At 39.5% G+C, this 16,557-nt stretch overlaps 1 protein-coding gene across 3 annotated transcripts in view; it reads right to left on the bottom strand.

Moving 5' to 3' along the window:
• Nucleotides 1–5,005: 5,005 nt before the first annotated feature.
• Nucleotides 5,006–16,557, bottom strand: part of LOC139117985 (deoxyribonuclease-1-like) — a 29,038-nt gene continuing 17,486 nt past the window's right edge. For 2 of the 3 annotated variants that reach the window (XM_070681247.1, XM_070681245.1), the window contains exon 10: nt 5,006–6,040. In XM_070681247.1, coding sequence (XP_070537348.1) covers nt 5,475–6,040 — 566 coding nt within the window. In that variant the 3' untranslated portion in view covers nt 5,006–5,474. Of the gene's footprint in view, nt 6,041–7,459; nt 7,896–16,557 lie in introns of those variants that run through there. The other variant, XM_070681248.1, reaches the window with a different exon arrangement.

Raw genomic sequence — 16,557 nt, 5'->3', positions numbered from 1 at the left:
ATTGACTCTCTCGAAGTTGACCGTTTATATTTTAACAATTTTTTGTATTCTCTTTTTAGAGTGAAACATCTCCCTCTAATATGTGGATCATTTGGGTAGCGATTCAACAATTTACAGCAATCTTTAAGATCTTTACGAAGTGAAAAACAAGACTTATCAAACCAAGGCTGAAAAACACGTTTTTTCAGCCTTGGTTTGATAAGTCTTGTTTTTCACTAATTCGTAAAGATCTTAAAGATTGCTGTAAATTGTTGAATCGCTACCCAAATGATCCACATATTAGAGGGAGATGTTTCACTCTAAAAAGAGAATACAAAAAGGAGAGCATGCAGACGGAAGACTGTTTGCTGAAAGGGCAGGAACCCTTCCTGACCTAGGTGCCTGCCAAAATCTTAAGAGGGAGGGGGTCGTCGGAGCTGCGTGTGTGCGACCTCCTTGTTTACTATGTAGTTCATGCATGATATCTGAATGCATCACGTCAACATAGCTGCAACATTTAAATTGTACGATATTCATTGTTAACAAACATGGTTTAGCTTTCATCAATCGCTAACGTACCCTAGTATTTACATCGGTCGTAGGGGTTCTTGGCAACATTGAAGCTAAGTTCCGACGACCTCAGGGGACAGATATACGAATTCGTAAACTTTACCATATTACTTTAACTGTCTACTACTTATAGTATTTCATCGTGAAGCTTATAGGGGAAATAAACTTTTCACTGGCTTACTTTTGTTTGAAAATCGAAAATTCACTTTTCCGCATGGATTTAACACAAGGATAATAGCCATTTTGCATTCCAAGTTTCGAAAAATATTGCGTTCTTTCAAGTTGTTTCTCCAGTAACAATTTCGCAGGGCGACCCTTGATTTTTATTCTTGATTACGGAAGGGAATGCAGAATTCTCGAGGTACATTACAAGTAAACCTTCTCATCATAATACAATCAACTCTGCGAATGTCAGTTCAGCCACCGCATACAAATTTATAGTCGTAGTTATAGGTGAGTTAGTTTCAGTGGAAGCTGAAGCCTTGAGTTTCTTGCCCAGGCTGCCTTTTGTGACTGTTGCAACAGAACATAATGAGTTATGTTTGCTGGACTCTTTCACGATGCTGAATGACAGCTTGACAAAGGGAATATCATACATCTCGATGAAAGGCAACTCTGACATAGTCTGGTTCCCTGACCCATTTTCCCCGGTAGAGGGCGTGGGGAAATATAGGGTCAGGTACCGGCAAATGTAAACATGGACGCTATTGGGTTAAAATAAAACAAGCTGTGATTGGATAAAAGTAACACTTATAACTTTTTCTCATGTTTCTTGGGTTTCGCACTTTCAGGCTCACTTGACACCACTTCTTGTTTGTATCACAAAGCCGTGGAGGTAGAAAGAAAGACTTTTTACCTCCATGATTTAGCCACTGTGATTTAGCACACCTCTTGATACTTTTAGAACGTCGACATGATGCCTGGCATTTTTCACGAAATTCGGACACCATTCTATCCAACGAAATCAATCGTTGTTCACAGTTCCGACAAAATTTGCTTTCAATTAGCTGGGATATCGCAGCAGTACTTGTGGCGTGTATCGAACGTGCTCAGGTCATTTGGGTCACGCCACAGTCGGCGATGACCTCAATGACCCTAGCGCGTTCGGTACACGCCACAAGTACTGCTGCGTTATCAGAGCCAGCCTTCAATCACCTCTATTTCCCCTTACTTCTGGATTAATCCTTTCAGTTTACGTTTCCTGTCTCGTGTGCCAATGTTTTTGGTTCTGATACCAGTGTTCGAACATAATTCTGATCCAGTCGAATTTTGACCGGCGTTGTAGCAGCCATATTTGTTGTAGCATGTTCTGTCAGGTGACTAACCTCCGCCATCTTGAACTGTTCAAGATGGCTACCCGGTACCTGAGCAGACCCTATTTTTCCCCACGCCCTCTGCCGGGGAAAATGGGTCAGGGAACCAGACTAACGCTGACACAAACCCTAACCCCAATTCTGAACCGCTTCAAAGTTGACTTTGATGTGTTTCCTCGGATTCTTAACATTACGGTTATTTCAAGTATTTGGGACCAACAGGAAGTTTGCCCAATGTAGAAGGTTATGGATGGGTCCTAGAAAAGCCTGTTTAAATTGGAAACTGTTCTAAATTTTCTTACCTCCCACTCCCTGCATTTTAGCACGTGTCTAGAAGTTATTGCCTTAGTCGCTTTAGAGGTCACCCAATTTAGCCGATTAATATAAGTAGCATACAGGTGTTCCTGTATGAAAACAACGATTGGTTGGAGCAACAAACCGTTGGAATAATATTGGCCTGTGAAAATACCAGGGTGTTGATAGCGTGATGTGATTGGATACTTGTGCAGTGCAGGCGTTCAGTTATTTAATTCAGTAGGCCTCCGATCCTCCTGTTGTTAAATATCTGATTGACTGAGCTTCTCAAGGGCCCTTTGTATTATCCCTAACCTAATACACAATCACAAATTATTTTTAGTTTTTAATGGGTAATTTATTTTCATTTTCATCACACTAGACTTAATAGTCAGGTCAACAAATATGCGAAGGTTGCTTATACAAATACAGCAAAAGACAATGTAGCCCTGTTGATCAATAATGACATATAATCTAATCTAATCTAATTTTCCTGTGATATTAGCTTGAAAAAATATTTGTAATTTCTAGCAAAGCCGAAGTGGTCGATCGTGTGACAGTTCGATAACCGTATGACAGCCCTGATTTTGTGGAGGGACCGTGCCTGATGTTATACTAGCGTTCTTTGACGAGACCAAACGCTTTAAAAGTATGACAAAAACTCAGATATTACGTTTACATATCACAAGTTTCAATTTGATTGAACTTTTGTAATAAGTTAGGCTATCAAACAGCACAACAACCATTGATCTGGCTGGAGCTGGCCCCTTGCCAGTAACACAATGATTCATTGACAGTTCCCCATGATATTTGACAGCTGTTTTCTTTCCTTGTCATCAGTTAGTCTTAAATAAAAAATGTCCAACGTACAGAAGTTTTGGCTTAACTTTCATGGTTTCTTTCTCAGGGGTGAGCAAATCATGTTTTGAGTCACAAGCCCCCGTAGCCAAAATATTTACTAACAGCCGGCCCGCCAGTGACTCCTTTAATTTTGTGAAGTCCATTTTTTCCACTGCCTGCTCTCAAACTGCAAAATGTGAGGGAAAAATTGTGTTTGGCATAAAATTTTTGCCTAAGTTAACGAAACTCCTGAACCCAAAAATATGGCAAGATACCAATCAGTTCTTTTTAGCGTAGTGCATGGCCGTTCTTACGTGCATACATGATATGACTGTACTGTGATACTTTTGTGATTCCCAACTACTTCCATGTGATATTCTGGTGACCTCAATGACCCTCTGTAATAGAAGCATTGTCTTTTCATACCCATGTATTAATTTAGGAAATAGATGAAATTACAACAAAAAAATCACACTACGCATCGCATACAAAATGTTTCAAAGTGGTGTCGATCCCGATTTCATATCCGCCATAGTTGTCAATACCAGTCCAGCTATTATTACTCAAAGGCCGATCATTTTCTCTCTTGACACAAGCGATTTCATCGCTCACAGCATGGTCCAAATGAATGATTTTTTCATTTCGAAGAGATATACTGATGAGTACATCGAGTTTCACAGCGATATTGTTTTTATTTTGATCTTTGAAAGATCGTTTTTTTCATGCTGCAATTTACCCACTCTGCATAATACTTGATTCATATCGAAGTTGATTTTTACGTAGATGCTTGCCGTTTTCATGCATAATTTTGTTGGTTTTTTTTCGAAATAGAGGCATTCTGTCGCTTGATATCCATGTATCAATTGTGGAAATAGATGACATTACAACACAAAATCACAGAAAATAGCATCGCATACACGATGTTTCAAAGTGGTGTTGATCACGATGTTTAATTTCAAAGTGGTGTTGATCCCGATGTCATATCCGCCATAATTCCAGTCCAGCTACCGTATCTCAACAGCCGAACATTTTCTCTTTTTAGAGTTTGACACGAGCGATTTCATCGCTCACAACATGGTCAAAATGAATGTTTTTTTTATTTCGAATAGTTATACTTATGACTACAACAAATTTCACAGCCATATTGTCTTTATTTTGATCTTTGAAAGATCGTTTTTTTTCATGCTGCAATTTACCCACTCCACATAATACATGATCCATATCATGACAGTTGATTTTTTACGTAGATGCTTTACATTTTCATGCATAAGTTTGTTGTTTTTTGGTTTTTTTAGATAAATTTCAAGCTGCAATTTCTGATAACAACGTTTTTAACGCCAGAATTGCATGATTTCTTTTATTTGAACCTTAGAGAAGAAGGTTACGTCAGTTAGGCTCGGCACGGAGCTAGACTCCGTTTCTTGCTCCATGCACTCGGTAACCATCAATCTTCGTGTTCACTTCTGTATATCGTTTGATGCCGATTGAATTTGCTACTCTCCAAATTTACGGAATCTTTCAGTTGCTTCACTGACTGCTTCCAAAGCAAGTATGTTCGGAATTAGCTCTGCATGGCAGGGCTGTGTGTTACCGGCGTTATACGGCCCCCACCACACAGCCCTGCCTTGCAGAGCTAGTTCGGAATTTATTCTCATCGATCGCCATAGCTGTGGGTCCATAGCTGTGGTGTTTTCAGGCGGGATTTCTGCCTTTTACGGGCTAGTTTTGACTTTTACGCGGGGTTAAAAACGTAAAAGTCAAAACCAGAAATCCCGCCCGAAAACACCACAGCTACGGACCAACAGCTACGATTGCCATAGCGAGGACGTTGGCAAGGCGACTTCCGCAGCTGAACTAGGTCAAATCGCCATGCAAATGATATGCTAATCTAACTTCCGGTTGAATGAGGAAAAGGTCTATTCCCTCGGCCCCCCCTTGTAATTACTGAAGGCTCCCTTACACATTCAGAATCTGAAGCAATGCCACACAATTACAATTTTACCCACATATTAACCCACAGATTGTTCTATTATATGACGTCAAGATGTGACAGTAAAGTCTTTAGTACATAGTTCTAAATTTATCCTATACATTGCACTTTTCACGTGACCTTGACCACCTTACTTAAATTAACGGCTCCATTGCACTTCAAACAAAGTCAAGTCGGGAACGTTACATCTGCCATGTTCAAGTCAAAAACCGAATCCTATAATGTACAGTTCAGCGTCCTTTTTTGGAGATTTTAACAGTACTTATGAAGGTGTATATTAAACACAGAATTCTTCTCTCCCGCCAATAATTTGAATAATGCAAAACCTGTGAAGAATCATTTATAAACTGTATCACGTCTATGTTAATATCTTATGTATTCTGAAATCCAGAGTTAACAAGCACGTTCAGTTTGCCTCATAACCGAGTTTAACACGTAGAACTTGGACGTCAAAGTGTAATACTAACAATTCGTTGCTATCGTTAGAGCTATGTTTCTTTATAAGATGTCAGCAAGCTAATAATACTGACCACCAGAATACCTGTCGGCCAAACTTTAAGGGAAGAAGCACTTCCGTTTTCTGCAAGAGAGGGCGCACTTCCGTTTACTTTATCTGTAAAACCATCCCATCGGCTGGCGTCGTAGTAAGACGATAATATAGCGATTGAACATCTTGAGTGTCCGTGTATGAAACACGTGACTTCGACGTACCAATCATCCGATCGTACGGCATCTAGTGACTCGGACAGAACATTGTTGAAACCACTTTCCAAGTTCTCCCTGACGACGCTGATCTGTTCTGTCGTTAACAACGTCGTGAAGTTGCTCTGTAGGGACTCAACCACAGATATCGCATTCATACGGTCGTCAGCTTGTTTCCATGCAATTACCATAGCAACTGTCCCATCGGAGCCCGTCAGCTCTTTCACAAGAAAACCATGGCTACTTGACCACGAGGCAAATTCCCGGATGTTGTCAGGGTTGGCTATATCGCGATTGTCGTACACAGCGAAGGCACCCTGCAGTCTTACGTGAGATCCAATATTTTCTTCGACTGGTATTTAATCAAGAGATAGAGAAACGAAACGATAAACATTGTTCCATAGGATTCCGTTAGTATCTATGCATTTTATAAATCAGCAAATGATTTCACTCAATCAACTAGATTTGTATGGCCGGCTTTGATCTCTCTTTCTCTCTCTCTCTCTCTCTTCTCTTTCTCTCTCATGAAAATGAGAACACATCAATTATGTTCAAGTATGTTTCGTACCTATTACTCGAGATTTGCGCATTCAGGCGATAGTCAGATAGGTAGATATTATAAAATCTTCCTATCTGATGATTGCGTCAATTGATGAATCTCGAGTAATAGGTACCAAACATACTTGATACTTGATGTGTTCTCATTTTCAATGTTGATATTGGTCTGCTATCCTGCATCCAGAACTCTACCCCTCTGAGATACACAAATTCATTCAAGTACAAAGTAATAATATCTGTTAAGTTTCGTGTATCCTGCAATCCTCAGACTTCTGTCTGGGGATTGCAGGATGCATGAAACTTATATATATATATATATATATATATATATATATATATATATATATATATATATATATATATATATATATATATAATATATATATACATACATATATATATATACATATATATATATATATATATATATATATATATATATATATATATAATATATATATATATATATAATATATATATATATAATATATAATAAATATGAGACCACATCAAGTATGTTTGGTACCTATTACTCGAGTTCGTCAGATAGGTAGATTTCATTGTATGAAATTTGCTTTAGGTACTTACATATAAGAATTCGAACTGCGCAAAACTCGAGTAATGGTACCAAACATACTGGATGTGTTCTCATATAGTTATTTCCCAAACGCCAGATATTGGAAGTGATATCCTTGAGGCGTTCAATGTTTTTTCTCTTTGATTCTATCTTATGGTATCTTAACTTGATGTAGCGACTACTACGTGTCAATGATAACATCATTCTAATATGATAATTTGTATCTGCAGTGAGTGTATACGCCATGTGGATGGTTGTACTGGTGATTATTTTGGTGATGTAGTGACACATTTCAAACCATCGTTTCAGTTACATCCAAAACAAGTTAAATTACCAACACTAACGAGAGCGGTGGTGGATGATAGAGGGTCTGAAGAAAGGGAGATTCGGATGTGATCAATGACTTGACCTTGGTCAAGGCCAGAATAAAATGAAAGATGATGAGACTGACAAGTGTAAGAGTATAAAGCGAAAATTGATGTAATGAAATAATTGAAAGAGTATGGATAGCTGGCAGCTGTAAGGAGTAAAAACAAACACATATGTTGATGAAGCATAGGAAATATTCAGAGAAAAGATTTAGAAAGAACAAGGGGTTACTGTCATAACACATTGATTACCACAAAGTGACCGTCATAATTTTTCAGTGTGTATTTATTTACTTTCAGTTTATAAAAAATCACGACGAATTATCTCAAAATTTACCCGTCAAAATCTCAGCAAATCAGATTGAGTGTTGAAATCAAAATGAATACATTTTATTGATATCGGTGTTGTACTTTAATTCTACTTCACGGTATATATCAGGCATTTGTGACGCAGGGCGATTACCATTCAAACCATAGATCAGAAATTTACGGTAAGATTGCATTGCGGCTTGTCGTTGATGGCGCATGTGATCTCCACGTACCACCTGTTGATCGTTAGAGGTAAGACTGGTACAGCTACAACATCATCAAATCCGTTCTCTAGATTTTCTTCAGCGACGTCTATTTGACCTTGGGATATCAGTTTAGGAAACTGTTCTTGCACTTCTCTGAGGACCGACGCAATGTCACCACGGTCATCCACAAGTAGTAAGGAATATTTCCTTTCCATGATAAAAATAGAATTTTACACCCATTTTATTCATTTATCTAAATGGGCGAAAGGAAAAATTAACCATCCATGTAACTAAAGTGTGACCCTGACCTATATATGAACTCACGCATGCGCAACAGCTGGCGCAGCAGTGCATTGTACTGAACTAAGCAGGAAATTCCCTGCTGAGCATGTATAAACACGTTCCGAAGGTGTACGGGAAATTCCGTGTGAGTCATCACCATCAAACTAGCCTATATAAAGGAGCTTTTTTTTACCTGTGTTTTCAGTCCGGCCGGTCGCGGAGTCTAGCTGATGTTGAACACGAAGTTCCTATCGGGGCGAACTAACTTTCATATCCATTCAATCCATAATGTCTTAAATATCTTTCCAGAGGTGGACTAAATCCTTCTTGTTTTGAATTTCTAGCGCCTGATGAAATATGTCCTGAATAAGTTCTGACTCCGGAGCCTCCTCGTTCCGAAGGGTTGCACCTTTTTCTTGTATTTGTGTAAGCAGCTGTTTATATTGAACATAATAATGTTTATATTTCTCTCGTCTCTTTGCTACACCAGTTTTCCCTTGTATCACATCAATAATAACACCTGGTATAGGAGTTAAGGCTAACAGTACCGGAACTGTTGGAATTGCTGCTATTACAGCAGAACTTACAAGAATTCCCTTAGTAATATTAAGAGCCATATCAATTCGACCCATTAATTTATAACTGCGCCGATATGCAGCACTTGTTCTTTCTATGTAATCAGCCAACTGTTCAACGCTTTCAACAACTGAGATGTGCATTTTTACTGTATATGTAAGGGGGGATAAAAAATAATTGTAGTAATATAGAAAGACAATATGGCAGAAGGAGGAGAAGATATACCACTCCAGGATTTCGATGATGCAAATTTGAATGATGATGATGACGCTACTGCTGAAACATACTTCATAGACGATGATAATCCCTTGCAGAAGCTGATCCTTTCCTTGCTAGCCCAAAGGTCGATCGTTTGACTGAACTTAGAGCAAATGAAAAATTAAGAATGGTTAATAAATTCTTAGATGAGAATAAAATTACTGATCCGGATGCACTAAATGTATTGACTATGGAATCTGAGGTTAGGGATGGAAAGCTGTATTATAAAAACCTCAAGCTGTCTAAAGATAGAGGAGGTGGATTTTATAAGCTGTCCACATTAATGAGAGAAAAAGGAGGACATGAATTTATTAGAGATGTACTCGGAGGTCGCTCTAGCTCAGAGCCCGAATATGTGAAACGTACATTGCATTCTGAAGATGTGAAAAAGGATAAAATACCGGCTGAGGAGATGACGCCAAAAGACATGGGTATATACAGAGATGAACTGACAGAGTTACGGCGAGATGCTTCCGGTAATGCAGATAAAATAAAAGCTTTTGAAAATAAAATCGACCATGGAACAATCTAAACCCTGACTACAGAGCTTTTGTTGATGAATTAAAGATGGCGAATATGCGTCTTAATGAGCTTTACAGTGAAAGAGAAAATCTGTTAGAGCAGACAGAACTTACACCCGAACTCAGAACAAGACTAGCTAAAATTGATGATCGAATTGAAGTACAACTTGATATGATCAGTGGGGCACGTGAAAGACTGGCGCCGACTAGGTCTCTTCGTGATGTAATTTCCGATCCAGAATTATCACTGAGACTGAAGCTGACAGAGTTATTTAAACGAAATGGTATTACAATTGCTGCAATACTGACTGCCCTTGGAATGACAATATCAACAATTGCCCTGGCTGTAACTAGAGGAGGAGGGGGAGGAGGGGGAGCAGGAGCAGGAACTGGCGGGTCTGGTTCAGGTCCGCCCAAAGGCTCAAGCGATAGCTATACAAAAGCGAAAGAAATTGTAAAGCAATTTGGCGAATGGTTAAAAACCTTGGCCGCAAAAAGTGCTGCTGCAATACCAGGTTTAATCGGCTCCCTCGTCAGTTTTCTATTAAAAACAGCAGGATCGGTGGTTGGATTTGTTGGAGAACAGCTATGGATATTTTTAACTGGTTTAACATTAGTCATTATAAATAAAATTATGTATTAATATGGCATCAACATGTTTGGTGAAAAGAATATTGCAAAGTTTCTTTCTAAAAATAAAGACCTGTTTGGTTTCTCTGTCGAATTGGAATGGTGCAAACTCCGACGAGTAAATCGACATATACTTCGAGCAAATCCAGGTGTCCGACTCAAAGATGATAATCTATATCATAACATATTAGCTTTCGTGAAGGAATGTCAAAAGACTAACTTCTTTAAGCGACTAGAATTCATAGCTGTATTCCAGGATACTGAGGATGACCAAGAGCTCATCATCTCCAAGAATATTGGGTCCTTCGATTGATTCGCGACACAGGCAATCGATTTATCTTTCAGTCAGACGGAAATATTTACGTAAAGATGTGATTTTTCTTCTAAGTTATTATATACACGAAGTGAAACTTGATTTTATTTCTTTTTTCTTCTACTATATACATTACACGAAAATGGGTACGATAGAACATTATCACCAACTTTCACCAACCGAATACCGAATGGAACGAAGTCAGAAAGAACTCATCACGTGATTGCTCATAATCCAAGTGAGGCAGATCCAGGCCAGACACTTATCATACGATGTCCGAAGTTAGAAAGCGGAGTACTCTTAGTTCCAGATACTTTCGACCTGGTTTTTGATCTCGAAGTAATGGGAGATGAAATAACCGAGTAGTACAAAATGTTGCAAAAAATTTGGTGGAGCGTATGAAACTCACATTTGAGGGTCAGACACTTTCGATTTGAATAAATATAGACTTATTGAATGCTATCGTGATCTCTTCAAACATAAAAAGGAGAGATCGAACATGACACTGTACGGAATTCAGAACGAAAATCTAAGAAAATTAAGAAGCGGTGCGAAAGATGCAGATGACACCGTCGTGGGTGATAATTTACTTTTCGACACATATAAAACAAAATATGCTATTCGTCTCACTCACCCCCTCATAACAGGTCATGGAGTTGCATATCCATCGCGTTAGGAGTCATATTGAATGGGAAATTACGCTTGCACCCGTCTTCAAATTACTTATCATGTATAATAATATTTTTACAGCCAATTATAAATTAAAAAACATTCAAATGGAATACGAGACAATTTCTGACCCCGAACTCGCGAGGTCAACTGCTGGTTATTACAACGGTGGAAAAAGTTACCTTTACGAGCATATACATTATTTTAGAACAATCCCATTCAAAGAATCGGACACGGTTATCAATGAAAATATAAATGTACCACGACGTAGCATTAGAGGTATCGCTATACTCTTCACTAAATATTATAGTAGTGCAGAAATTAATAGTGAATTTTTCTTTAACCCATCCATTGAATCTGTGTCTGTATCAATCGAAGGCATTGCAAATAAAGTGTACGCTCAGAAGATGATACCAAGACAATTTTGGCGAGAGGCACGACGGTATTTTGCTGAAGATAAAGATTGGTGTGAAATTGACATAGATGAGTTGATTATTTGAAGAATAAATTCTGTCTATTTATCGATCTGCGTAGCTTTAAAGATATTGAATTTCATGGAAATGGTTTAAAAGTAATGAACACAAAGGACGGAATTCAACTTGAAATTCTGAAGAAAGACACCTCATCTAGGGTTGGCGATAGCATTCACGATGACAATATATTTGCCCACATTTATGTTATCAGTGATGCCCTAGTCTCTATTGAAAATAGTAGATTTAAGTCTTTACAATTTTAAACCATGACCATGACCCGTCCGTCCTATCGGCCATGTTTCTGCCAGCCATTCGCCTGTGTCTGGATTGTATAGCTGCACACGTTTGATATCATTTGGCGCCATCATGATTTTACTGCGCTTTTCACTACGGATTTCTCCAGCCTTTTTCCGTACAAACTGTACAAACTGTGCCGGCTCCGGCTTCTTCCCAGTTTCAAATAGATCTTTATAATCTTCAAAGTTCAAATGTTTTCTAACACAAACATCTTTCACCCCTTTATTTTTTTTCGTCTCCGAAGTTGGAGTTCGAAAAGCATACACTTTTGAGCGTATGCCGACAAAATCAAGAATAGGTTCACCATTCAACTCATCTTTAAATTTACCTATCACTTTTTTATTAATCTTCGGAAAATCGGGGGCCACCATGGGTCCGCTCATCCCACTAGTATCATATATAGACTTCTCACCATTCTTTTCCACATCTTCCCGAACTATATCATTGAAAGTGCTGACGCGTGAGCCGTCCGGGTCCGGGGAGGGTATTGGCACACTGTAAACAAAACTGTCAGTATCCATGTAGGCTAATCGTATTCCAGGGAACTTGACCCGAAAGTAATTGTAATGCGTCTCATACATAAGCAGCTTAGAAAGTTCCAGTACTGCGGCGCCGATGAAAACTGGTTTTACATATCTATGCTCATCCGTTTCAGTTCCAGTAGGGCACTGTCGCAGGAATCACCATCCTCTTCGGAAGTTATGAAAGTTATATGTTTCATCTTTGGATTATACTTCTGAATCTTTTTACGTCCACTATCCGTGCCCCTATCGGAACCGTTCCGTGAGGGGTTCCAGTCCGAAACAAATTTAAAGTCTCTGTACTTTCGAACATCTTCTATTGTCTTACCGAACATTGCATTATTCATCAGCTTATAGAAATTCTTTTCGAAATCTGTCCTCCCCTTTGCCCTCATTTTAGTGTTAAAGTCAATATATTTTGCAAGACATGGAGCTTCATCGAAAGCAAGCACCCGATAAATCTTTTTCAATCTCATTCCCATCCGAAGATAGAATTCCAGCAACTTGTAGTGTAAGACATAGGACTCTCTATCCATCACACTTGTAATCAGTCGACCGCCCTGCCTCGGAAATTCATAGTGATGCGGCGCTAATGGCAAATCGCTGTGTTCTTCATGTAATTCGACCGGATATTCTAGATCTACTTCTAGAAAACTTGGCGGAAAGGTGGCGCCAGGTCCCCAATCAAATCCTGCTCCGTCATTCTGAGCAGACCATTCTAACCATTCTTCCATCGTCATCCAATGAAGTCCGCCCGTAGGCATTGCCTGACTCATTGCCCAGCCGTAGAGATTGTTTGCATCGAGATATTTTATTTCGGTCACTGGTTTCTCTGGATCGTAACTAACGTAAGTATTCCCGCCAGTGGCGCCGGCCCCCTTCGGCGACGGCAGGATGATTTGTCTGTAAATAATGAATATTACACTGGCTGATGCCGCCTCGAATCCCCCTCTGTACGAAATTCATCTGCTCAGCATCTTGAATGAGCCAAATTTATTACCCGTGTAAAGTAACATAGCATCCCATGTCAAGCCAGGCGCTGACATATAGTGGGCTGGATCTAACTTGTACGCTTCTAAACATGTGTCGCGGAAATTTTCGAATATATTTGCAAGAAGGAGAACGTCCGTCTCACAATAGAATTCCATATAATCTTTAATCGTCTTACATCCAACTTCGTCCCATACCTTCAATGCATGCTCATAATCAGATTCTGAAATCCCCTCTTCCGTCAATTCGCTATAAAATTCCCCCCTCTCCGGAGCTCACCCTCTTCTAATCGCTCTGGAGAATCTAAATATTCATACGGAAAGAAACCTTTCGCTCTTTGAATGTCCGGGTACGAAAGTGGCACTGCCGCCCATCCGTGGTCCGGCACAGTTTTTGCCAACTTCGCCAATGACCCCATCATCAACTGAGCACTGTCCATAAACTTTATAGAAAAGAAACGTTTCTTTATCTCCCTCCCCCCTCCGGCGACAACAATTGAGGCGTGAAAAATAAATGTTTTCGAGAGACCCATAATTCCACCATTGCTCGTCTTAGCTATGATTTTAGGCTCTGGTCCCCATCCGGCGTCAGCATCTCCTTCGGTGCCCCCGATTTCATGTAATTCTTTCAAAATAAAAGAACCATCGTATCCCTTGAGGTTGTGAAAGTATATAGGAATGGTTCTCGACGGTCGACATCCCTCGCAATAAAAAGTCGTTCCGTCCCTCGCTACTCGGTATCCGGCGGGCTCTCCACATGCAATACAGTCTGGATCACATCCGTCGCGCCGGTAATTAGAAGGATCTTTCATAGCCACATTTTCCAATAATACGATTTCGAATAATACTCGGCCCTTTTCTTCATATCTTTTAGAAATTCTGTAACACAGGAGAGCCCCGTGAATGTTCTTTTACCATAAACAGTGGGCCGGCCCGGGCCCCACCCCCGTTCCACCATAACATACGAAAGACAAATTGGAATGTGCCGGCCAGTGCCCCGCTCAATAATTGCTTCAGTATCTGCATAGATAACGTAGGGACAGGGCACCTTCTTCTTATGCCCTTCGAATTGACATACTTCCTTAGGAAAACTGGCTGTGCGTCGTCTGTTCCACAGTACACCTGATGTATTTCTAATTCTTCTGTTGACTTAAAACCTCTTTTACAAACCGGGCAAATACACTTACTTCTGTGCTTATTCTTACGATTAGTATTAGAATTAATAAGGCGATTTAACGCAGTAATTGGAACGAAGTGGCCGCCGCCGTCTTCGTCAACTATCAGTAAGATATTTGCTACTTGATCCGTTCCAACAGTGGCTCCACCACTATATAACTGTATTATACCAGATGGATCGGGATCATTTTCATAGATCTGAAATACTTGAAGTTTGACCCCTGGATTTTGCTGCTCGAAGCGCTTGAATATAGTCTTATCAGCGGGCGTGGGAAATGGTATTCCACCCCAACAGTAGTCGGCCATAAATTGTCGTACGTCTTCCAGTTTTTTCTAGTCTGACCACATTTCTTTTCACGAAACGCGGGATCAGTTAACTTTAGACTTGCTACGACGGCGTACTGGAAGCAGTTCTCGCTACCGAAAGGAAGAATAAGATCACTCACACAATGCTTATTTTTTAACCATTCAGGTAGTTGAATCGAGCCAGCCCCGAGTAAAACTTCTACTAGAATTACTTCGAAATTAAGTATCTCCTCGAGAACGAGACCAGAACCCTCAACATTTTCAATTGTTTCAAGCATATGGTCGTAGCGATCTATTAATTGTTGTTTCACATCCGATCCCGATCCTCTTGTGTATGTATCTTTTAATTTAACAGGCAATGTACGATTTTGTGTATTACCAGTTTTCGGATCCGATAATTTGACTTCCATTTCAGTATAAACTGAGTACATCTTTCGGGTCCCTTTGACCATACCTTCAATATCCACCAGCTCCCTGATATCCTTGACTCGCTTGACTTCAGGAAATTCTTTAGTAAAACTGCTCCCTTGAATGCTGTACGTAATCGACGGGCCATAATAATCTTTATGATATATACTATGATAAAAATTTTCTTAAAAGAAAATATTTATTCTATGATGGGTCATCAAAATCCACTATAATATTTTTGGCAGCATTTATTTGTTTATATATCTCGCCTAATCTTTCTAAGTCGACTAGTTCTTCCGCATCTTGAATTTCTGGTTTATTAGGCGCAGCACAAAATATTAATCTCTCAACAGTGAAAGAAAGAGCACGTTTATTTAATCGCGGTTTAAATGCTAAGAATTCTATCTTACTACCTTTCCTGATATTACGAGGTACAATAGCAGGATTTTCTCGGACTGGTAGTAACGGGCTCACTGTTTTAAAACCGCAGTCAATTTCTTGAACCATATCAATACATGTAGCGCTTTTAAACTGAAATTCAAAATACGCAACTGGCTGAGGCCCCTCGCTCCCTCGCTTCTGATAAACTTTAGATGGATTGTAAAATCCGCACCCTTCGGTGACGGTCCCGATAGTATTCTTGGAGTGAGCGGCCAGGCTTGCAGCATAACTTTTAGCAGTAGATGCATCGAAACTTTCACCTAGGGTACGGAATATTATTAAATCGGTAAACTTTGAAGACTCGGTTGCCAACGGACACACGCCCCATCAAATGTAACTGGATCACCTCCCGATCTAAATTTAAGTCCGATGTTGAAAACTACTTCTAGCTCACTGTCTACGTATATGAAAGGATCTACATATTCACCAAATACTAATTTGCCTCCATCATCAATTTTGATGTTTTCTCCGGTTTCAAGTATTTTTATTGCAGTTGAAATAGAAAGGATTGTCATTGTCTTATCGTATATATCTTAATAAAAATAATTTAAAAAATTTTTTTCTATGATATAGTATCCTAAAATGTCATACATATTCATAAATGGACCAACTGGAAGTGGTAAGAGTTACGATGCAGTAAATTTGGCGGAGGGGTCGGAGGTGACTCACGTACCAGAATTTGACACTAGTTTTTCTAGCAACATTGCTGACTTTTATAATGGGCGCCACGTTTCGATTGCCGATTTTCAGAACCAGTTTATAGAACATACTCTTAGTTTACAATGTCAGGCTGGGAGGGCCTCTCCTTCGGAACGCTACATTATTTGTGACTCTTCCATAATTCAACATCTAACTTTTTCTAGAATCCGGGGCGTTTCCACGGAGTGGAAGAAAAAAAGATTGTTTCTAGAGCATTTGACCATTTACCCAGTTTCATTATCATATTCAAAGATATCCCTGGGATTATTGCAGGCGGAATGTGTTGACTCGA

The sequence above is a fragment of the Ptychodera flava genome, chromosome 18 (genome assembly GCF_041260155.1).
Source record: "Ptychodera flava strain L36383 chromosome 18, AS_Pfla_20210202, whole genome shotgun sequence".
Lineage (NCBI taxonomy): Eukaryota > Metazoa > Hemichordata > Enteropneusta > Ptychoderidae > Ptychodera > Ptychodera flava.
Note: the sequence above shows the minus strand (reverse complement) of the source record. Positions and strands in the feature narration are given on the sequence as shown.